Consider the following 25004-nt stretch of genomic DNA (forward strand, 5'->3'; position numbering starts at 1 on the left):
TTTTTTTTTTTTCGAGAGAGAAAAATCACACCAAGTTCATGAAATTCAATTCTGATGCTAATTTCTAGTGTAAGGAAAGGAAGCATGAAGTAGGTAACCACAACTAACTAGGGTAAATTGGGATATAATGGCATCCAACTTGTGCCGGGTTTCTTTATACAAGTAGGCATGTTTGAACTCCAGTATCATAGCCAGCACATCTTACCAAAGTCAGCAATTAAATTGTCCTTATAGAGACATCGCTCAACTCCCGAGAATAAAGGCCATAATAACTTTCAAAAGAGGCAAACGGAACTTCAAACTACCTCTTTCTTTCTTTTTGATAGGCTAAACTACCTCATTCTTGAGGACCCAAAGGACAAAGGTCCACTAAATCGTAAGGGATCCACCCCCACTTAAGAGTCTCTGGACCCGGAACTGAGCGACCCAAATCTCAAAACCAAAACACACGAAATAGGAATGCAAAGGGCTCAGATTCCGTTCTAAAGTAGGCGCTATTGAATCCGACCCAGCGGGACATGTCCCATTGGAAAAGGCTCATATAGAATCTGGATCTGAATGGCTTAAATAGCTAATAGGGAATGCAGAATGGATTCGAATTCGGTTTAAATTTGGGTCGGGATGTAAAATTCTTCACCGAATCCGAATTCGGATGTTGCTTACTTTACTGGACTCGGATATCCGACCCGAACAATAACCGTTACCACCTCATTGAAGACGAGTCCCGTTATTCACTTTTCTTCCCTTTCCAGGTCTTACAGGGAAACGTGATATTTATTTCCCTCCTCTTTCCCAAAACGGAGGGAGAAGTGAAAGAGAAGGAGCCAAGAACGGCACGTGCGGCCTCCCCTTCGTCTCTCCTCGACGGCACTTGCGTGCTCGTTGGCTTTCCGTTTCTTCATCTTCTTCTACTTCTGTGACGAAGCGGGAAGAAGGAGAGACTAGTAGAGAGAGCTAGAGATGACGGAGACGGAGGGAGGAGGAAAGGAGGAGCGACGGAGGTGAGCTCCGCCCCACTGGTTTGCCCTGCGGAGGAAGGCGAGAAAGGATGAGAGGAGGGATGCCTTCCTACAATCGATTGCCAAACGGCGGGTACTCGCCGTCGCCGTCTCCGCCTCATTCGCCGATGCGCTCACCCCGGCTCCGGCACGGGAAGGGCAGGGGCGGGCGGTTTCCGGCCGGCGGCGGGCCCAAGAACGTCGTGCAGAGGGCCACGTGGATCCTCCTCTCCGTACTCCTCCGGAGGCAGGCTGTCTTCCTCTTCGCCCCCGTCATCTACATCGCGATCATGCTCTACTACATGAGCTCCGTCGTCCCTACCATCTCCGACTCGCCTGCGCCGGGCTCCGTCTATCGCAGCCACGAGGTCTTCGCGAATCTCCTGCCGGACATGAACGCCGATAACTCGAGCTCCGATGTGGTTAGCTTTTTTTCTTTTTAATCCCCCTCTCGATCTTTTGGATTTTGATTTTCCGATAGGTATTGGTTTCTTGGATCTGAATTTCGTTTCTTAACGAGAGTTTTTTTATTCGAGATTAGGAAATCGGTCGTGCGTTTTAGAGCTCGAATTTCTTGTGATCTATTTCACCCAATGATTTTTGTGGTTTCTTGTTTTGAGGAGAAATTTGTAATCTTCTGTTTAGCAATGATAGGAAAAAAAAAGAAAATGAAAATTGCGGATTTGCTTTTGCTCATTGCTTCTCAGGTGCTGGTCATTAGAGATCCAACATTCAATGCAGACACTTATTTTTCCTAAAGTAAACATGTGTTTGATTTTTCTGATTCTATCCCAGATTGTAGATTTTAATGCTTTCTGTGAAGAAATGAAATCACTTTTGATATTATAGCGAGTTTAGAGTTAGCAGAATTGGTGACTCATGTGGTGTTTAGTTTCATATCATGTCAAATTCAGAGGTTGTGAAAGTTGATCCTGTGATCGTATCATGGGTTGCATTGCAATTCTTCCTCTAACTCTATATATGCATGCAATTTAGCAGACCATGTGTATTTACCATCTTGAAAGGAAGAGGTAGTAAATATGCACAATCTGGGTGATAGCTTGAATTGAAATCCGGTAGGTAGCAGATGTCTTGCCATTGGTAGCATGAGCTTCAAACTAAATACACATGATTTTCAACAAAACATTCTTAAGGGGCACGTGTGACAAATTTCACACCACGTGAGAATGGGGAAAATGATATAGAAAAGAATAATTACTTGGAATGAACAGTTGGGTTATCTTATTTTAGATGGTAAAATTAGGGGAAGAGCTTCATTTTTTCTGGTTAATGCGGTGAAAGAATCAGAGTTAGTTAAACTTGGAGTGAGGACAGTGGACCAAATCGAAATTCCCCAAGCATGGTAGGCTACAATGAAAAAATACTGCTAAAACGAACTTGTTTGTCATTCTACTCATTGTCTTCAATATGATTTTTTTTCTATGTTCAATATGAAGCTAGTATGCATTCAATGTGTTTAGCACCTTGATATTGGGTCCTATATTGATCCTATCTTTGAAGCTGTTCCAAATTATGTTATTTACTTCCTACCACCAAGCTATGAGGGTGCAAGAATGTGGACCTTAGAAGAAACGTTTGAGTGTGCATGACTGATCATGCTATGATGATGGATGGACCAATGACAAAGATCAGAATAAATGCCTTGTGAATAATATATTTTTTGTTCAAGTCAGACTGTTTTTGTGCAGAGGAGAAGCCATGACTTCTTTAAGAGTTTGATGTGATTTTTGAGGAGGTTGGAGGAGATTGTAGATTATGATGGAATTCTCCAATCTATGTTGCATCATTGCAATGTTAGTGGAGAAGAAAGACAAGTTGGATACTGGAAATTGTGTATCATTGCTTCAGTTTGATTTTGCAGTATATAGGAGAGATGAGAGCTTGTGGAGAAGTTCTACAATTCACCAAGAGATGAGAAAGTATACATTTGGTTGTGGATTAGTATTAATTAGAATGAGAAATCATTGAGGCTAGAGTTTATTACATTACTCCCTATGCAAGTACCATTTAAGTGTTTTAAAGTTTGTAAATGTATGTGGCTGTTCGGTCATGTCTGAGAGCAACTAGGAGTCATTTAAGCTTCTCTTTCTTGCCATTGATCAAGGGTACAGGCATTGTAGGTTACTATTATGCTTATGTTTGAGAGCACCTAGATGTTTTTGAAGGTTACATAAATAATACTACATAGAGAGAGAGAGAGAGAGAGAGAGAGAGAGAGAGAGAGAGAGAGAGAGAGAGAGAGAGAGAGAGAGAGAGAGAGAGAGAGAGAGAGAGAGAGAGAGAGAGCTATATATGAATAGGCAGATAATGTATGCCTTGAATTGGATTTCGGATTCAAATTGGTTTGCTGGATCCAATCTGATCCAATATAGTTCAACTGGGTCCATTCAAGAATCCAATATGATTGACTGAATCTGATCTGGTCCAACTGGGTCCATTGATGTATATTGAGTCTGTTGTGATTTGTTGGATCTAATTTAGTTACTTGGATCCAATACAGTGCAAATGAGCCATTCAATTCTACTGAGTCAAATATATTTGACTAAATCTAATTGGTTAACTGGATTCATTTGGATCCAGTGTCGTTCAGCTGGGTCCATTCAGGAATCCACTATGAGTGATTGTATCTAATTTGGTTAACTGGATCCTATCTGGTCAAACTGGTTCAATCAGGAGTCTAATATGATTGACTGAGTCAAATTTGGTTAAGTGTATTCAATTGGTTTTAACTGCAAGTTCATTTTGTGAGAGACTGCAGGGGCAACAATTTTGACACTTGGCATGTTGAGTAGCAATGCTAGGATGAAGCAGTCCACCCATTAAGGTACTTAGACGAGGTGCCCATGCAGCTCTCCACACTGCAAGGGGCCAGCAGGACTGCGGGCATGTGATATGTCCTGCACGCACTGTCTGAGACACTTAGCTTACCCACTCTTTGAGTTGGCTTGTGTGAACGAGCTACCCAGAAGCAGCAGCAGCACCCAAGGTTTTTAAAGGTGAGAGGCGTATTGATGTGGTTTTGAAAATTGAGTGAGGCATAAACCTCGAGACAATGAGGCGTAAGCCTCAATATATATATATATGTATATATATATATATATATATATATATATATATGTATGTATACCAAACGAGTATTTCACTAAGAAGCTTCTAGTTTATGGCTATGTGATAAAAAAAATGTTAGATTGAAAATGAAAAACTTGAATTAAAAAGTACATCTAATATTAAAATGGAATAGATTAAAGATGAGAAACATTGTTTTTTCTTTTTTTTACTCCTTCCCTAGAAAATAGGAAACAATGCCCAAATTACATTACATTTATCATTTATATCATTCACTTTCTAACCTATGTCACAAGGATCCTGCTAAGCAGGTGTCACACCCACGTCAACGCGATGCGATGTGGGTCCGCGTGCGGGTGCATGGTGGGACTATATTTTTAGGATCCTTTTTTCGAAGGCGAGGCCCTTGCTTTTCCTTTAACAAATTGATTTGCGCGGAAGGTTCGTGTTGGAGAGCAAGATGTCTTTGCTCTTTCTTCTTTTGAGATCGAGTTTGAGGCGCCACTTGTGACACTTATGATGGTGTGTGCTAGTGAGTATGCTTCCACTATAGCATCTACACTATTACAAGGCTATCAAGGGGTTTCGTCTAGCTAACTTGCTAGAATACAAGGCTCACACAAGCAAGTTAGTTTACACTGCTGTTCTGGCTCAATTGGCCGATGCAGCCAAGATTGTCACACAGGACAGATCCTCCACACTGCTCACACCGATAGGGAGGTTCTCCACTCAAAGTTGTCACGCAGGACAAGCTTACAAGACAACGTACAAGTGCGCTGCGCTAGACAAGTGCTAGGTTGCGCGCTACAGTGCTGTTGCAGAGGTGAAGTGTGTGGCGCAGGAGAAGTGCAGGAGCGCGAGCTTGCACGGCTAGGCGGACGTGCGTGTGGCTGTGCAGCGAGCGCTCATGGAGGTTGCGCGACAAGTGGAGCGTGTGGCGGACGTGCGCGTGGCTATGTGGCAGCGCTATGGGAGATTGTGCGGCAACTGCTGTGCGCACGGAGGCGTGCACGGCTTGGCGACAGGCTTGCGGTGATCGCGTGCGCGTGCTGAAGGCAGATGGTGCTGCGCGTGCAGGAGACGACACACCAGGGAGTTGTGTGGCAGGTAGGCTGCGCACCAGAGGAATGTGCGGGCGGCAGAAGGCTGTGACCTCTCACAGATCTTGGGACCTGTGGTCTGCTCCGTGGCAACTGAAGCAAAACTCCACTCGCTGGTTGGAAAATCTCCCTTGACTTCAGGTAGATCTGAAATGTCTCTCAAGACAACAAAATTGTTCCACGCAAGGTGCAATTGCAGACATTCGTCCGAAGCATGCGACAGAGGGAAGCAACTTGCAGAGAAAGCCTTTACCGAATCAACTTGAAAGAGGAAGAAGATCAAGAGCTCACCGGTGGAAGGATGCACACCGATCGATCGTCTCAGCAATTCCAGCTCACTTAAAATCTGATGATCCGCCAGATGTGCAGTAGGTCAAGATCTAGGCTCGAAGCATTGGATCACGGCCAATCCAGTTGAGTAAGCCTTAGGCTTGCTCAATCTGGCCCAAAGAAAGACGCCATACGTCTGCTCCCGAATTTTCCTTCTCAGGGAACCGAATGCCAATAGGCACCAAAGAGATCTCTCTCTCCAAAAGCTGAAGCTCCCAAAACAAACTTTATTTCAATTCATCAAAAGTGTTTACAATGATCTATACAAGCCTTATTTATAGGCGGCCAAAAACCGAAAACCAGAAACCAAATACCACTGTTCAAGTGGTCCCAACTGAACCCAACTCCCATGCGCTGAACCTGGTCATGCTGACCTGGCGCATTCTCAACCGCCCATATGCCAAAGTGCGCCTAAGGCTCTTGTTCAATGTATCCGGTCAAGCTGAGGTGGCTTCTTCTCAACCGCACACTGAGTAACCACTTGCGCAGGTGGTCCCCAAGCCGACGCTCCTGTGCAATGCATCTAGACATCCCGCCTACTCATGCTGACAAACTTATAAGTCTGCGACAACAGCTCCCAATGGTTGCTGCGCCTATTGGCAAAGACATTTTTCCTTGGATCGCAACATGCAGCACCTGGTGCGGTCAACCCGACCCTGGGTGCGTGACCATTTATGTAAAAAAAAGAAAAATACATCGAGGGAGGCTCGCCTGAAGAAGAAGAAGAAGACAACGAGGAAAGAGAGAGGCGAGAGGGAGATCACCTAAAAGGGGGCCGGAGGGCGCATCGCTGGCACAGGAAGGACCGGCGTCGGGTGGCTGGAAAGCCAAGGCTCGCCGGATGTGGGGCTTGTCGGCGTCAGGTGGCCGAAAAACGAACGGGAGAGAGGGAGCCTGTGGCGGGGGGAGAAGGAAAGCGAGGAGAGAGAGTGAGCAGCGTGGGGGAGGGTTTCTCGAATGAGAAACCCTACCCTGCGTGCTTTAAATAAGCACGGGTTTGGATGCGGGTCGGATCTGAATCCGATCCAGGTCTATTTTTTTTTTGCTGCACCCCCGCACCCATGCTTTTTTAAAGTGCCGCATCACCGCATCTGCACCCGCACCCGCACCCATGTGACATAGTTTCTAACACTACAATACAACAACAACAACAACAACAACAACAACAACTACGCCTTCATCCCAAAACAATTGGGGTCAGCGATATGAACCAAAAAAAGAAATTCATTTTGGGTCTTCCACATGAATCCTTTTCCTCCAATCATTTCTATCCAATGCCATGTCCTCGGTGAGGTTCAAAGCATTCATATCCTTTCCTATCATCTCCATCCAAGTCTTCCTAGGCCTACCCCGACCTCTTTTAACTAATATATTTTCCCATTTCTCCAACCTTCTAACTGGAGCATCATTAGGCCTTCGCCGAATATGTCCAAACCACCGTAAACGATTCTCTCACATCTTATTTTCAATGGGTGCAACACCTACCTTCTTACGTATCTCCTCGTTCCGAATCTTATCTTTCTAACACTACAATAAATAGAAATTTTCCCATTCTAATGGGTTTAAATGTCAACCGAAGAAAAAAAAACTAAAAATAAGTGAAGGCAACCCATATTTCAAAAAACATGGTAAAAGCCCATGCCTCTCATATGAGGCCTAAGCCTCATATAGAGGCATAGGCCTCTTTGGTAAAGAGGTGTCAGCCTCATTTCCAATAAAAAAGGCTCATGCCTTGGGACTTATTTATCATAGAGGCGTTAAAGGCATACACCCTTAAAAACACTGGTAGCACCAAGCATGTCACCACCCACCTTATAATGTGTCTGATCTTCATGTTGATGATGATAAAGTTAATGGCATATGTTATTCGTGCTAAGTGGTGATGGTGGGACAAATTTATATAGATGGGTTTGTTACTTGGTTTGTGCTAATTACATGGGATGATTAAGGCTGCTACCACAGGGCGTAACAATTGATGATTATGAAGATGTTAGGCAAAAATGAGAGAGAGAGAGAGAGAGAGAGAGAGAGAGAGAGAGAGAGAGAGAGAGAGAGAGAGAGAGAGAGAGAGTTTAATGACTGTGGTTGTTGACTGACAATGTGGAGGCAAACTGAGAGCTAGTTATGTATGGACCAGATGATATAAACATTTGAACATGTCAAATGCATGACAAGCTAGGAAGAGGAAAACCAACTTAACCATAAGATGCATGAAAGGTTGGTTTATAGCAATCAGAATGGATAGTTCCATGATCAATAGGCAATCAACAAGATGTATAAAAGACACAAGATGATACATCTCCCACATAATAATTAAACAAATGACATGACTATAAGAATCAATCAAGCATAGGCTCCCAAGACACACTAAACATAGGCTCCCAAGACACTAAAACAGATTTTGGAAATTTATGTTTTTAAGCAAAAGAATCAAGTATATACAGAACAATGTTGAATAGCATTAAAGAAAATTAATATAAAAACATAATGAAATGACATTAAGCAAAGAACAAGTGAAGACTTCTTTTTATTTACTGGATGAAGACTGATTTGAGGGAGATCAATCTCTGAATCAGCAGTCCACACCTTGGGGCCCTCCACAAGTGAGAATCAGTAAAGAAAGCATAAACAGATATCAGTTCATCCTGCCTGTGACCAGGGAAAGGTAAAAGGGCACAGGAAATGTCTTGCCAAGTAGGGACCTTGAAAGTTGAAACCAGCACACTGAAACTTGGTTCACTGCTCTCGATGATGTGCAGTCATACACCAATGAGAAAATGGAAATCATGAATGAAAACATTGGGGGTTCTGATAGTGCATTATCAACCTTACTTCCCTTGAATAGCTGTTACAGAAAGCAAATCATTAAAAGAGTTGGATTGTGAAGCTGATAACACAAGCAAATTGTAAGAAACGAAAGTGGATACCTTCCACCTTTGCCTTGAAGCGGCCATGATGAATAATTGAATCCTTCGTAGAGGACCTTCTGTAACTGAACCTTGATATCGCCATAAAATTAAACAATTGAGTTCTGAACAGGAAGAAGAAAAACAGAGGGTAGTATGATGGTGGTTGTTAAAAGAAGGGACTTACTTTCCGCTGCCAATGAGATCGTCTATGGTTAGAGTGTTGTTGTTCCAAACAACCACATTGATTTCCCGTCTCGGAGACCCTTGATGAGTGTGAAGACAAACTTCTCCTGAAAGTAGGGGGAGTTTTGCCCCCATCTATAGCAATGAGTGAACCAACCATGGTAAGTGAAAATTAATATAAAAGAGATCACAATTTTGGAGTAGAAAGAAAAGATGGATATAGAATAATTTACAGTTTTGGAGCAGAGACAAAAGATGGGGTTCATGAAAGCGGGTGCTTTCTCACCTGTGCAAGTTCTGGTTCTAAAGTTGGTGCTTCCATATTCAAGTCAGAGATAGGGGTCTTGCCTGGATATCCATTGTGTTCTTCAATTTAGTGCATCCAACAACTGCCAAATCCGAAGGCAAAGAAGGTCCAATAAGCAAAAACATGTAATACACAAAATAATATGTGATTTTGATGTGGTGATGAAGATGGTGGTGGTGGTGTATTCACCTGTTACTTCAAGTATTTGGCCTTGGATTCCGCTAACAAGCATGGGTGAGCGACGGAGTAAGAGCAAAGTGGGCATGGAGAAAGGGAGAGATCAAAGAAAGAGAGAGAGAGAGAGATTTGGAAGGGAATTCAAATTTTATTGGTTGCTGATTTGTACGGCCTTTTCTGAAGCAGTTGTTATTGTGCCATTCTATATAAAAGAGATTACTAGTTAAAATCATGGACCAACTGATTGGGAGTTGGTCTAAGTCAGGGGCGGCTCTTGCTCGACGTTCAAAGGTGTGAGCTGCTCATTGTTTTCTGTGGCTCGAGGGGCATGGGTTATAGGAAGCTTCTACCTTTTTTGATAAGCTTGCTTCATGATAAGCCTATTTGGAAGCTGGAACCTCAGTGCTTTTGAAGCTCAGTTCCTTTATCATGTGAAACATGCTTCCCTAGACATCAAATTTTCAATATGAGAATCAAAGTTTTTGTAGAAAAAATACATTGACAAAATTAATGAATTGTGATTGATATAATAAAAGCACCATGGTCGACCTACTTTAATTAGACTGAAGAATAAATCTTAAATGGTAATACTTTTTTTTTTAAATGCAAAATCTTTTCATTTTTATTAAATCTCAAAGTATTATAGATTACTTATTTGAAAGAATAAGTCTAGGCACAAACATTCTAAACATTCTTTTCATTGTAAGAAGTAAGAACAAGCATCCTATTATGCACTCTCATGTATGTAATTTATAGGATTATTATGATAATCTTGATCTATTATTTGTTGCTTGCTATTTTTTGTGATAATTAACTAAATAATAATTTTTTCTTATATATGTTCAGCCTAGACTCTCTTTTTTTATATTCGATACATGTGTAACAAACTAATATTATAAATCATATAGCAAACAATATAAGTATTATATAAACATATACTTTATGTTTTTGAAGACAAAAAATGTAGTTTATAAATGTTAAATGAATCATTGTATTATCTAGTATAATAACTTTGACTCTTTTATACATTCTAGAAAACTTCTTTATCTTCTTAATTAACTTCTTAAAGCTCCCTAGTCACTTTTCACTTCCCACTTCACATGTACTCATAAATCCCTTATATCTCACTTCCACTTTCTTCATCATTTCTTGATTCTGAGTCCATCTTTGCTAACCTTGGTTCAAATTCTAGGTGCAAGATATGTGATGTTTCTGTTGTGCATTTATGCTGAACTTTATCACTCTTTCCATTAGTGCATCCTCATGTTTTTCCAAGATAATTCAACGTATGCTTCTTTTTGGTTCCTTGTGTTTTTACATAATTTTTTTAAATGGTTTTAGTTACAATCCATATGGCGACAGCCGTGTAAAGGTGGCGAGTGGAAGCCTTGTATAAACTGGACAGCTGAAGCAGGTATGACCTATCACTGATTCTTTTAACCTAAGTCACACGGACTCGGCTAAAAGGTCAACTCGCCCGCGTCGACATGCCCCGACACGGGTGCGGATTCGGACACGGGGCAGACACGGTCAACTAAGTGTCGGACTCGGTCAACGCACCGGGACCGAGTCCGTCCACATTTTGGACTCGGTCAACTTTGACTGAGTCTATTTTTGTCCATTATTAAAATTAATTTTGGACTCGGTCAACTTTGACCGAGTCTATTTTTGTCCATTTATGATAAGTTTTGTTGTTATAACACTCACAAGCTTCTTTATGTGTTATATTTTGGTAAGTTTGTGTTGTTACTTCAATAGAATTACTTTTTTATTTTTGCTTTAAAATTTACAATCTTATTATTGTTATATATATATTTAAAAATATATATATATAGCTATGTCCCTGTGTGCAAAATTTTTGAAATTGCTCCGCACCCGTGTCGCACCCGTACCCGCACCCATGTGACATAGCTTTTAACCTATAAAATGGAGAGCAGTTCTGTTTTCTTGCTCACATGGGCATGAATACATGTATGCATGTATATACAGGCATCACTCATGCATGCACTGGCAGATTGTAATCACTTACATGTGCTTGAATGCATGTGCATGCATGCGTGTACAAGCATCACTCATGGATGCAAGATAGATGGTAGTCTTTGCTATCTCTCTGTGTTTATATCTCTGCATGTTTGCATCCATCAGAAATGGTCCTCATTTTCCCATATAGTTTTCTGAGCTTATGTATGCATGTGCACCCACCCATGCACGTTTGCAATCATGCAGGCACCACTGTGTTCTAAATATGTTGTTTTTGAAATTTGAACTACTGAGATCAGTAACATACAGATCGTTGTGCCATTACTGCTTTAATGATATCAGTTTGGCTTCTCTGCTATGCAACTGGTGATTTGTGTAAGTAAACTATGAGGGGGACTCTTTTTCTTTTTCCCTCCAAGGTATCATGCAATTGCTTCTGTATTTTGTAGATTATCAGTTGAGAATGATCTGTAAGCTCCTTTTCCCGGTACCTAAGATGTGATGACTGAGCTCATAAAAAAACAGCATGATGACTACATTCGTTTCTGAAAGAAAATAAAAAATATCACTTCTGGATTAATGAATTAATCAACATAAATCATGGTAAAATGCAAATTTTTGGCAAAGCAATTGTTCTTCTGTAATAATTGCATTCTTGGAGAAAAATATATGTGAATGTTGGGCCTGCAGCGGCTTTTTTATTTGAGACAGACATTTTTGTGTCAATATGCAGATTTACCGGTTTCCAATGGCTTCATCTATGTTGAGGCAAATGGTGGCTTGAATCAGCAGCGCACATCAGTACTGTTCTATCTATATTATCAAGATTGAACTCTTATCAATTGGTTGCTCATATAGGTGGGTAATAGCTGTTGCATGTGTTCTGCAGATATGCAATGCAGTTGCAGTAGCAGGCTATCTCAATGCGACCCTTGTAGTCCCCAATTTTCATTTTCACAGTGTTTGGAGAGATAGAAGGTGATCTATTTTTTTGTGTCTTACTTTTCTCCGCTATTTGTCTTATCCAGTTGATTGACCACATGATGATATATTAGCTTTATATTACTTAAGATGCACTTATGTTTAATTTGTTAGCTTAATATGATATTGTTAATCATAGTAACAAACTAAACAATATTGGTCTTTTTGATAATTTCAGTTGGTAGTTTTTCCGAGGAAAACATAAAAATAAGCAGTTTTTCTTAGGAAAATTCTTGGATTTTTTAAAAACATAAAACTGAAAACATGAAAATATTAAAGTTTTGAGAATTTTTCAAAAAATGAAAATATCATGATAATATTTTAATATTAAGTGAGATTTTTATTTTTTATTTTTTTCATGTATTGTAGTATTTTAGATATTTTCATTTTTCATAAATGCATTAAAATCATGCTAAATGAAAAAGTGCATTTATGACTATGGGTTGGACGCAGTCACTGGAAAAGTATTATATTATCTTGTAAATAATACTCATGAAAAAAATATATTGTAATAGGTAGTTTTTTATCAATTGCTTGCTTATCTTGCAGCAACTTATAATCTCTTCGTTTCTTGAAAAATGTTGTAGACCCTTAAGGAGGGAAATTTGTTTAAATTTAAAGGCTTTATCTGTTGGATAAATTCCTAAATCATTTACTGTTTAAGTATATTTGCTACATTGTTTTTTTGAAATATTTATTTTTTTATGGACTTGAAAGATCAGTACTTGTATCTTCTTATTTGGCCATGGCCTGCATTTTCTCAATCAAATTAACTAGGCATCTGCTTGACTTAAATGAATAATTTAGATGCTATGTCACAGGGATTCGGCTAGCAGGGTGCCACACCTGCGTCGACGCGGGTTCGGGTGCGGCACCGGGTGCGGTCAACCCGATCCTGGGTGCGTTGATCGCACCCAGGATAATTTCGGTCCATTTTTTTGGATTTAAAAAAAAAAAAAATTTGCCCTACGAAATAGGCTGCGGAATTTAAAAAAAAATCTACTGACAGCTCTTGATGCTGCTCTTGTTTTATAAAGGGGCACTTGTGTCCACAACATCTCACGAGCTTTGTTGGCATCCCAGATTCCCATGCTATTCCTGCCTCCAAACAATTAATTCGCAGCGTTGGAAAACACACTGTTAACTTGGAAATGATGATCCATCTTCCTCAAAAATTAAAACCAAAATTCAAGAGCCTTTTGAAATCTTTATCCTTCAAGGCTTCAACGATCCAGATCCTTCTTTGTCAAGGATTTTCTCTCTCCATAATAAATGATAATGATGGTGGTAGCCTTGGTGGCTATTAGTATTCACTTTTCTCCTGATGAGATGTCGTAGCCTTGTGTAGACCTCTCTTTTCCACATGTCAAATCCAATAAATTTCTTGTAGCTGTCATCTGTGTGCAACTGTATATAAAATGAAATTTGAAAAACCCTAGGCAGTGGCGTGGCAGTGGAGCCGTAGGCATCGTAAAGACTCTCTCCAACAAACCACATCAAACCTTTGCTAATATTTTTTTCGTGAAGACCAGAGAATTTCAGACATGATTGAATCATGACAGTCAGCAAAACGCAACAGGCTGGGTCGATAACTTGACCCCGACCCGCGCCGGGGGAACCTACGATATATATACATATTTACATTTTTGCCCCTGCCGCACCCCTGCACCCGGGTTTTTTGGAAGTGCCGAATCCTCGCACCCGCACCCGCACCCATGTGACATAGTTTAGATGCCTTTTGACATAACCAGTGGCTTAGCATAATACCATGAAGATAATTGGCTTAGCATAATACCATGAAGATAATTGGCTTGGCATAATACCATGAAGTGGTTTTGACAGATAAGGCACCATATGAAAATTTTGTATCTGCATCACTGCATGACATCTTTAGGGGATTTTTGTTTGGAAAGTGTGTAAAACCCAATCTGATGTTCATGCTGTAGATTTACCATCTTTAATTGCAGATTATTAATCTTCCTTTATAAATAACAAACAGGTGCTTCTATGGTGGTATCGTACCACCATATCTTACAGTGGTACACACTTGATTTACATAGATCTAAGCTCGACAAGCAAAATCTGACCTTTGGATGATGTTTAGTATGCTCTATTTACTATTTTCATGTCACATGGGTGCGGGTGCGGGGATGTGGCACTTCCAAAAAACAAGGGTGCGGCAAAAAAAAAAAAAAAAAAAAAATATATATATATATATATATATATATATATATATATATATATATATATATATATATATATATATATATATATATATATATATATATATATATATATATATATATAGGACTTATAACCAGTTTTTTTTGCTGGTGTGTTTGTTTGAAGACTTGTTACCCACGTTCTGCTTGTTGTGTACTTTGGTGCAACGGGACAAAATTGATAAACTGAAAGGATTGGCAATCTGATCGACCCAGCCTGCTGCGCTGCTGACTGTCATGATTCAATCATGTCTGAAACTCCTTGGTCTTCACGAAAAAAAATATAAGCGAAAGGTTTGATGTGGTTTGTTGGAGAGAGAGTCTTCACGAGGCCTACGGCTCCACCGCCACTGCCACGCCACTGCCTAGGGTTCTTCAAATTTCATTTTATATACAGTTGCACACAGATCTCCAGTCTGGACTCTGGATGACAGCTAAAAGAAATTTATTGGATTTGACATGTGGAAAAGAGAGGTCTACACCAGGCTACGGCTAGAGCACCCATCTCGCCAGGCGAAAAGTGAATACTAATAGCCACCAAGGCTACCACCACCATTATCATTTATTATGGAGAGAGAAAATCCTTGACGAAGAAAGATCTGGATGGTTGAAGAATAAAGACTTTAAAAGGCTCTTGAATTTTGGTTTTAATTTTTGAGGAAGATGGATCATCATTTCCAAGTTAACCAGCGCTGCAAATTCATTGTTTGGAGGCAGGAATAGCATGGGATGCCAACAAAGCTCGTCAGATGTTGTGGACACAAGTGCCCCCTTTATAAAACAAGAGCAGCAACAACAAGCAGGCATCGGCTGTTCCGTCATTTCATTCTCTGATCACTACCTGCAGGGATCCAGCAAGGGGTGGGGAGAGGTGAAGAATCTGGAAGTCCTCGTCAGGGAATAGGCAACTCTAAAGAGATCGAAGCTATCAAGGCCAAAATCAAAATCAAAATCCAGCAAGGGGCGGGTCCCGCTGCACGGTCAGCTGTCAGCAGTTTTTTTTTTTTAAATTCCGCAGCCCATTTCACAGGGCAATTTTTAAAAAAAAAAAAATCAAAAAATTGGACCAAACCGCACCCAGGGTCGGGTTGACCGCACCCGGTGCCGCACCCGCACGCGCACCCGCATCCGCATCGCGTCACATCGTGTCGACGCGGGTGTGGCACCTGTCTGGCCGAATCCCTGTGACATTTTTCATGTATTAAAGTTAACTCAAACAGGATGTTTTATACCATTTTTAAACCACCCTTATTTTCATGAGTTGTGGGCCGTTGATTTTTAACCATCTCAAAAATGGGTCTTATGGTGTATTAGACATGATAAAACCTTCTAACATATTAAATAAACCATGTTAAAAACGTCTGTATGGGTAGATTTCTCATTTGGTGGCTAGATTTTTAATTATCTTTCTGTCAGCATGGCTCTAGTTAGGGTTTACATGTTACCCTAATTATCTTTTGTTGCATGAAGTTCCTATATTCCAAATTTGGTGGTGAAGTTTGGTAGTTCGGCATTTACCTTTTTTGCTGATTGGAGAGGAAAACTCACATATTTGTCTGTTTGTGATTGTACAGTAAATTTAGTGACATCTATGATGAAGAACATTTTGTCAAAGCACTCAGAGGTGTTGTAAGGGTGGTCAATAAACTGCCTGAATACATAATGGACCGATATGATCACAATGTGAGTAAAGTCCTTAATTTTAGAATCAAGGCTTGGTCACCTATTGAATATTACAAGGGTGTTTTTCTCCCAAAGCTACTCGAGGAAAAGTGAGTCCAGAAGCTTCTTCTAACTCTTGCCTGTCATTGCTGCACTGCATCTGCTTTTAGTTATTAATGTTTCCTCTAGTAAAGATGCATTCACTTGAAAATCTGTCAGTTATCTGCTTGGTGATTTGAGCTGTTTGATTGATTATTTCAGAGAACACTTGGAAACTTAACCTTTTTGTGGGTTAGCAAATGGATTACCTTATACTTAGTGGTGCATCCATCTTAAGTTTTTGTGACATTTTACATTCTCATGGGATCTTTCATACTTCAAATTTTGCAGATTTGCTGTTTACGTGGTTTATGTTTCTTCTGGAGTTACTATATGATTATATCTACTGAATGAAATGTTGCAAGAGGATCCATTTGTAATTATAGTTTATCATTTTTCATTCTTACGTAATACATTGATGTCATATACAAACTAAAATAGCACCCCGACTCATGAAGTAATCAGTTTAGAGTCGATTCAGATTTTGTTTGAGAAAAGGCGGCTAGGTATGTTTTCTGCAAGGTTCAAAACCCAGAGATTCAAGACTTGTCTGGTCATGTTAAATATATTTGTGTGTGTGTGTGTGTGTGTGTGTGTGTGTGAGAGAGAGAGAGAGAGAGAGAGAGAGAGAGAGAGAGAGAGAGAGAGAGAGAGATGATCAACTTATCTTGTTGATTAGGTTGGGTGCTTTTATCTTTCTTTTAGTTCCTCTGTCTATGTCAACTGGATGCTTCATTTTACTCCTGTACAATATCCCCTTATACTGGTTGTGTTGAAGCTCCTTGTATGTGGCTGTATCACCATATCTGCGGCCTTATCCGTATGATCATTATTTGCAGTAGAATTTTAATGATGTATAATATTTTTTAGCATGCATTTAAATTATCCGGAATGATCTCTTTAATTGATTCAATGCATGAATTTACTTGCAAACTCTTTATGGTGCAAGCAATAAATTCATCTTGACATGGATGTTTCAGGCTTATAAGGATATCTCCTTTTGCAAACCGATTGTCGGTGGATGCCCCATCACCTGTTCAAAAGCTCAGATGCTTGGCCAACTATGAAGCACTTAGATTTTCAAATCCTATTGCCAGTCTTTCTGAAAAGTTGGTTGAGCGGATGAAAATGCATAGTGCAGATAATGATGGGAAATACGTTGCTGTACATCTTAGATTTGAAAAGGTTTTCACAATTGTTTTGCAACAATTCATCTTGCTTCTTAACTGTTTGTCTATGTGAAATTCCTTGCATCTTTATAGCAAATGAAGGTTTTGAATTCTAATTCAGGATATGGTGGCTTTTTCATGCTGTGTATACGACGGGGGTGAGAAAGAGATGTTGGATATGGATGCTGCAAGGGAAAGAGGTTGGCGAGGGAAGTTTACCAGGCCTGGACGTATAATACGGCCTGAGATGATTAGACTCAGTGGAAAATGTCCTCTTACACCCTTGGAGGTAGATTCTGCTTGAAATCTTTTCCTGCCTTTTTGCATTGCACTGCTTTCACGCCTAAAAGATATATTGTAAGTTAGGCTTTTTTCACTGTTTCTGTGCATCAAGTTGTATACTATCCTATCCTCTGGTTGTCAGATACCATGTTTTACTGAGAAATTTCTGCATCAAAAGAGGAATGAATAATGATAGACACATTCACCTTAGTTTTACTCCGTCTGGATGTAAATGAACCATCATTTGAATATGTGCAGTGCTGTACTCTGAACTCATGCAGGGTGGTGGCATATACAACTTCCTGATGAATTGACATAACATTGAACAACATGCTTGGCGATCATTGATCTGGAAACAGTTGTTTGGGTTATGATATTATCTGATTCTCATGCTTCAAAATTTGTACTGATAAAGAGCCGTGCTTAGTTTGATCTTAAGCTGCTGATGTCTTTAGAGTAGAACATAATTACAGTTTTATGCTTATTATTTGTGCATTCTGCCTTTTGTGGTGCTGCAGGTTGGACTGATTCTTAGGGGCATGGGATTTAGTAACAAGACATCTATTTATGTGGCATCAGGAAAAATCTACGAGTCTGAGAGAACAATGGTTCCCCTACGAGAAATGTTCCCACTTTTGCAGACTAAAGAGACATTGGCCTCACCTGAGGAGCTTGCACCATTTAAAGTATGGTATTTCATGCATTTTCTGTCTCTGATATGGTGTGTTAGTTGGCCTTAAGTTAACATTTCTGGTATTGGATGTGCTGCATTGTTCACGAATATGTTGCCTATTATGTCTAACTTAAGTACTGCGATTTCCAGAAATATTCTTCTAGGATGGCAGCTGTCGATTACAGTATTTGTCTTCACAGTGAAGTGTTTGTAACGACTCAAGGTGGAAATTTTCCTCATTTTCTGATGGGTCACAGGCGATACTTATATGGTGGTCATGCAAAGACTATCAGGCCTGACAAGCGAAAGTTGTCTTTGTTGCTCGATAATCCAAATATAGGGTATCCATCATGAAACCTGATATTTTAGTGTTGTTTTGATGTTCTGCATCTAACCTTTCATTCTCTTCTTTCTATGGTTATTAAGAAATTCAATTATCTGTTTGGGTTTGCACGTGCATGTGTGTGAAAGTTGTTGATTTTCTGTTCTGTGGGCCGTGCACGTGTGTGTGTGTGTTGCTTGGTCTCTTGGTGATCATTACTTTAAGGCATGTTCAATTTAGATAGCCCTTTTCCTGTTCTCATTGTTCTCTAAATTTCCTTTGCTCAAAGTACATTTGTATTGGTGTCTGAGTCAAAGTAAATGATAATTGAGTTAGTAGTTAGTACTTAGTACTTAGTACAGCTGTTCCTAGAAGAGATTGATTTAATGCTTGCTTTTATTGCTGTTATTTTCTCTCTGGGGTCACAAGCTAAGGCCAAATTTGTGGATAGCTTTTTCTTTACAAGCTAAATCCACTACAGGAACCAGCAGAGGCATGTGAAAATTAATTAGATCTATAATTACTAATTAGATCTGCCTATGCCACCAGACCACCTGCCGTGACATATTCAAACAACATCAGTATTAGTAAGCCAAATACTTTGGTTAAAAGGCCAAGCCTTTCCACTGCAGGTCATTGAATATATTCAATGACCTGCTGAACTACACCTGACCAGCTATATGAGTCCCTGATAGACCATATTCAAAGTTTTAAGTGCTATCAGCAACCATAATAGGTAGGTCTGGAAGGATTGAACTTCCATTCAGAGTTAAAGAAACATCTCAATACAATCTATTATTCACTGGGGTGAAAAACCAAATGGTGAACTCATTCTGGGGGATAACTTTGGGCTATGAACATTTTTTTTTTGTGAAATACCCTTGCAAATTATTTGATAAAAAAATGAATTGTTCCATAGAGTGCAACTAAATGGTGAATTTAGAGGGATAAAAAAATGATTGATAATCCCACTGTTCTGGGGGTCAACTTTGGACTACAAACAATTTTTTGTGAAATACCCTTGCAAACTATTTGATAAAAAATGAATTGTTCCATAAAGTGCAACATTCATCTCTTTGCATATCCATTTCCTGTTGAAGTACATGGATTAAGGTTGAACTTTATTGTGATTGCAATCTCATATTGCTTAGTCCAAAACAATTGATCAAGTGCCTGTGTAAATTTTGTGAACAGTGCAGCTAGTGGTAGATATTTTTCTTGTGATAGGAGGGATCAGTAGCTCATCAACTCTTGAAAAGCACACTACAATTACAGAATGTGTCATAAACAAACACTGGTGTTAAATAACCATTTGTTGTGAATACGTGAGATTCTTTAACTGCATGTTTGTATTTACTTGCTAGTACTCCATGTGGTCTTTAAAATGTAAAATAAGATAATACAGGCTATATGTGAATACTTCAGTGCCGACTTTGTGCATGTTTCTTATCTTTGAATGTTTGGTTGTGCCCCTGATGCATTACCAGTAGTTCTGCCTCCATTTCTGCAGATTGTCGGTTTAGTCTAGTATGAAATCATTTTTATGCTTCTAACCAGTCAACCCGTATTTATAATTGCTTATTAATGCCTAATTAAGAAGTTTATTGTTCTAAGATAATTGTGAATGGTAGTTCAGCAAATTAATCAGCTCTTTTCTGCTGAAGATGTAGGGTGCTATTTGCCTCGTTTTTTTTGGTTTAGCATGCATTGGAACTCATACATGTATAAAATTTAAGATGCATTATTTTTTATTTCTAATTTTCTGGGTCAGCTATTGATGCTTCTGCATGTTGTGGTGCAGATGGAAGACTTTCAAGAAGCAAATGGCGATCATGCGGTCCCATAGTGATGCAAAAGGTGTGGAGATAAGAAGACCAAATGATTCGATATACACCTTTCCTTGTCCAGATTGCATGTGTAGATTGAACAGATCAGAAGTTCCCAATTCTACAACTAGTCCCTGATCTTCTTTCCTGCGCTGTGTTCTTGCCAGCATCCCATCTCTAAACCTATTCATGCCACCGTTGGCCTAATTTTGCACCATTCTTTTATTGCCTTCTTAACATAATGCTCTTAAAGATTCCGCTTACAGATTTGGTTGGAGTACGCTGTTCGGTTTTCTGTTGAGGTTGGGGAGACGGCAAGCCTCTTGTACATGTTTGGAAAGACAGAAGATTACAATTGGACGAAAGTTCGGCTGGTGCCCGCGGTTGTATTATTTATTGGACTGCAACAGAATGTGTTTCTCAGTTAGCGGCCTCAGTTTTGCTACCTCTTGTACCTGATTGATCATCTTCACATACATTATTGTAAAAAGGAATTAATCTCATCATTTTGAGAAAATGAATCTCCATTCTTTTCACTGATCATCATCTTCTATTGTGAACTTTTCCCTTTATCGCAATTAAAATAATTATCCAACCAAAGGGCCGGACATTCTATTTTACAGTAGCAACGGAAAATGATTTCACCGCCGCGCAGTTACGTTTGGAAAGTTAACCTTTCACAGTGGTTTGCTGCCGACTGCCGTGTACAATGATTGGCCTTTTGGGCAAAATCCAATTTGTTCTTTTCTTGATCCCAAAAGCCATTGATTTGTATACATTGCAGCATGCCAAAAATGGATCGATTATTATATATTTCTTTGTGGTCGCCCTAAGCATTTGATGTTGTCAAACCAGTTTCGAGGGAGATCCAGCTAGCTTAGCTTTTCAAACTGCAGAGTCCGACCGGTTTGGTCTATTTAAGCTGATCAAGGTTAGAGGCAAGTCCGACTTCTAATTTGATTGTTGCCGTAGTTTCCGTTGGTTAGAATCTGACGCCTCTCCTTTACTCTCTTAAACATGGTTCATGAATGAATGAATCATTATAATAACTTTACGTGGTTTTGATGAACAATCTTTGTACATTTAGTGTGTGCTTGAGCAATTGAAGGGTACCGATCCTTCTTTTCAGTGGATGATCTGAGATAGGATGTATACGTAAAGCCTGGGGATTGAATTTTTTTTACTGCTCATGGCGCTAACGACCACATTGTGGTGCTTCCCCAACCTGTTGAATCCACACAGACATAGAAGCAGCAGCAGGGTGCCCCTCTCTGCCTCTGGGGGAACAAGGCTTCCTCATGTGCGTGTTGCCGTAAACAGAACTGCTGATCGTGTTGTTCCGGTGGCACACACCGAGCTCAAAGAGCGCAATTCCTTGGTACAACAGATAGAAATCCTGTGCAAAGAGGGGCAGTTGGTCGAAGCTTTGCGCGTAGTGCAGCAAGCAGGCAATGCCGACGTTGGTGCTTCAGATCGCGCTGATGCAATGGGTTGTTTGCTTCAGGCTTGCGGGCAGTCCAAGGGAGTGGAAATTGGTAAAAGGGTGCATGAATTGGTGGTCTTCGATGGAATTCTCAGAAGTAATGTTGTCTTGACCACTAGGCTTGTTACCATGTATGCAATGTGTGGGTGTCCTGTTGATGCTCGTTGTGTTTTTGATCGTTTTGATAGAAAGAATCTGTTCTTGTGGAATGCCATGATCAGTGGTTATGTCAGGAATAAGCTCTGGGAGGAGGCGTTTTGTATCTATCGTGAATTGCTTTCTACTGACTTCGAACCAGATAATTTTACGCTGCCTTGCATTATCAAGGCATCTGCTGGGATGTTGGATGCCAGGCTTGGGAGGGAGATTCATGGGCGTGCTGTGAAATCTGGGTTGCAGTCGGATGTTTTCATTGGCAACGCTTTGATGGCTATGTATGGTAAATGTGGGTGCATGGACGATGCTATCCAAGTGTTTGATAAAATGCCTCTCCGGAATATGGTATCCTGGAACACACTGATTTTTGTGTTTGCTCAGAATGGTTTTATTGATGACTGTTTTGAAGCATTCAGGGTGATGCAGGCCACAGACGAGTTGCGGCCAGATGTTGCTACACTGGTCACAGTCTTGCCTGTCTGTGCTGCGGAAGCAGAGGCAGGAATAGGAATGATGCTGCATAGTTTAGCTGTGAAATTGGGGCTTGCCATGGAGATCGCAGTCAACAATGCTCTGATAGACATGTACGCAAAATGTGGAAGCCTCGAACACGCAATCCAAATATTTGAGAAAGCAAGCCAGAGGAATGTTGTCACTTGGAATGCAATGGTTGCTGGGCATTCTAGAAATGGAGATTGCAACAATGCCTTTGGGCTTCTTCGCCGAATGGTGATGGAGGAGGGCCTGACTGCAAACTCGGTGACAGTATTGAACATCCTCCCTGCCTGTGGGGAGCCGTCTGAGCTGCTGAAACTAAATGAAGTCCACGCCTATGCTGTAAGAAATGGACTGCACTCAGAGGAATTAGTAGGTAACATGCTTGTTGCTGCATATGCAAAATGTGGCGATCTGAGTGCTGCAGAACTTGTTTTCTCCAACATGGATGTCAAGGAAGTGAACTCTTGGAATGCAATAATAGGTGGACATGCCCAGAATGGAGATGCAAATAAGGCAATGGACCTTTTCCATGTAATGAGATCAACAGGCGTCAAACCTGATTGCTTCACCATAGGTATTTTAATTTTAGCCTGTGCACATCTGACAGCATTCATTGATGGCAAGAAAATCCATGGGTATGTGCTGAGAAATGGTCTAGAAGCAGATTCATTCATTGGAATCTCCCTTCTCTCCTTGTATGTTAGATGCAGGCAGCCTGCAGCAGCAGGCCATGTATTTAACATGATGCAAGAACGAAATATGGTTTGTTGGAATGCTATGATTGCTGGCTATGCTCAAAATGGATATCCAGATGAAGCCTTGATTCTTTTCCTTGAGATGCTGGAAAAAGGCATCCACCAACCTCGAGAGATTGCTACAATGGGAGCACTTACAGCATCTGCACAATTGGCAGCTCTGCCGCTTGGCAGAGAGCTTCACTGCTTTTCACTGAAACAGAACCTCAGCAACGATGTTCTTGTTGGTAGTTCAATCATCGACATGTACTCGAAGTCTGGATGCATAGAGCATGCACGTGCATTCTTTGATAGATTGCCAGAGAAAGATACGGTTACATGGACTGTCATGATTGCCGGTTATGGAATTCATGGTCAAGGTGCAGAGGCCATTTTGCTTTTCGAGCGGATGAAACAGGAAGGTTTCAAACCGGACTCATTGACACTTATAGGCCTTTTAACTGCATGCAGCCATTCAGGCTTTGTGGATGAAGGGGAGAAATATTTTGCTGAGATTCAGAGAAAGTATGGAATTGAACCGACGGTGGAGCACTATGCCTGCATGGTTGATATGTTGGGGCGTGCTGGCCGGCTCGATGAGGCAGCACAGCTGGTAGAGGAAATGCCCATACCACCAGATAGTGTGATTTGGAGTGCATTGTTGGGTGCATGCAGAATTCATGGTAACGAACGATTGGGAGAAAGAGCAGCAGAGAAATTGATTGAGTTGGAGGCTGGAAATGCTGGCAACTACGTGATGTTGTCGAATATGTACGCCGCTTCAGGGAGGTGGGAGAATGTAAGGAGAGTAAGGGAGAGGATGAAGGAGATGGGCGTGAGGAAGAAGCCTGGTTGTAGCTGGGTGGAAGTAGGAAGAAGGGTGTATGAGTTTGTGGCTGGAGATAGAAGGCATCCAGAGTATGAGGAGATTGAAAGGAAATGGGATGGGTTGGAGTGGAAGATCAAGGAAGTGGGTTATGTCCCTGACACCAATGCAGTGTTGCATGATGTGGAAGATGAAGAGAAGGTAGAGATTCTAAATGCACACAGTGAGAAGCTAGCAATGGCGTATGGATTGTTGAAATTGGCACCAGGAGTGCCAGTGCGCGTGACTAAGAACTTGAGAATGTGTGGAGATTGCCATAATGCTGCCAAGTTGGTGGCTATGGTGGCAGACAGGGAGATCATAGTTAGGGATAACAGGCGTTTCCACCATTTCAGGAAGGGGGTCTGCTCATGTGGGGACTATTGGTGAAGGGCAATGATACATTCTCACGCTTTGTCTGGTTTGGTTTTTCACATATGAGACGAAGTGAAAAGGGTAGCAAACATCCTATCGGATAACCCGGAAAATCTTCCAAGGTAACATTAGAAGCCAGACATTTTATTTCAGAACTTCGTTTGCTGCTTCCTAGTCTAACTCTAGGCAAGTCATGTAACTGGAATCCGAAGATTTGAGATAAAAAACAAAAAAAGTTAACCATGGAGGGCATTTTTGCGTTTAAACTAGAAGTTAACATTGACAATTGACAACCCCATGAAGAAACCCCTCTTTCAAGAGGCAGTTTCTCCATTTCACCGAAATACTTGAGCCCCACAGTAAGCCTTTGTATCTGATCGGCCATGAACCGCAAGTTTGCAATCGAAGAACATAATCACTGTCCATGACAGTTACCAAGTTCTCTTAGCAACTTGGTCACAAGATGCCAAAACAGGCACAGCCTTCATGAACTCTTCTGTGTCTCTATCTCTAAAAGGACAGTGGAGATCATGCATCCTTTTAATTCTTTTGCTAGGATGTGTGCTCGCTGTGTCTGAGTTTTTTT

At 40.6% G+C, this 25004-nt stretch overlaps 2 protein-coding genes across 2 annotated transcripts; both read left to right on the forward strand.

Moving 5' to 3' along the window:
- The first annotated feature begins 799 nt into the window (after positions 1-799).
- Positions 800-20907, forward strand: LOC149816054 (protein ESMERALDA 1-like). The gene is made up of 10 exons (XM_089987694.1): positions 800-1420; positions 10433-10505; positions 11805-11872; positions 11961-12049; positions 15849-16046; positions 17016-17220; positions 17326-17493; positions 18005-18172; positions 18310-18500; positions 20283-20907. Exons 1-10 carry the CDS (start codon positions 1049-1051, stop codon positions 20443-20445), a joined length of 1695 nt encoding a protein of 564 aa, XP_089843820.1. The 5' UTR covers positions 800-1048; the 3' UTR covers positions 20446-20907.
- Positions 20908-21400: 493 nt separating this feature from the next.
- On the forward strand, positions 21401-24661 carry LOC149816055 (Pentatricopeptide repeat (PPR) superfamily protein). Its single transcript, XM_089987205.1, has one exon. It carries the CDS (start codon positions 21497-21499, stop codon positions 24431-24433), a length of 2937 nt encoding a protein of 978 aa, XP_089843331.1. The 5' UTR covers positions 21401-21496; the 3' UTR covers positions 24434-24661.
- Positions 24662-25004: the final 343 nt, after the last annotated feature.

Source organism: Nuphar pumila, chromosome 14 (assembly GCF_984573655.1).
Source record: "Nuphar pumila chromosome 14, dmNupPumi1.hap1.1, whole genome shotgun sequence".
Lineage (NCBI taxonomy): Eukaryota > Viridiplantae > Streptophyta > Magnoliopsida > Nymphaeales > Nymphaeaceae > Nuphar > Nuphar pumila.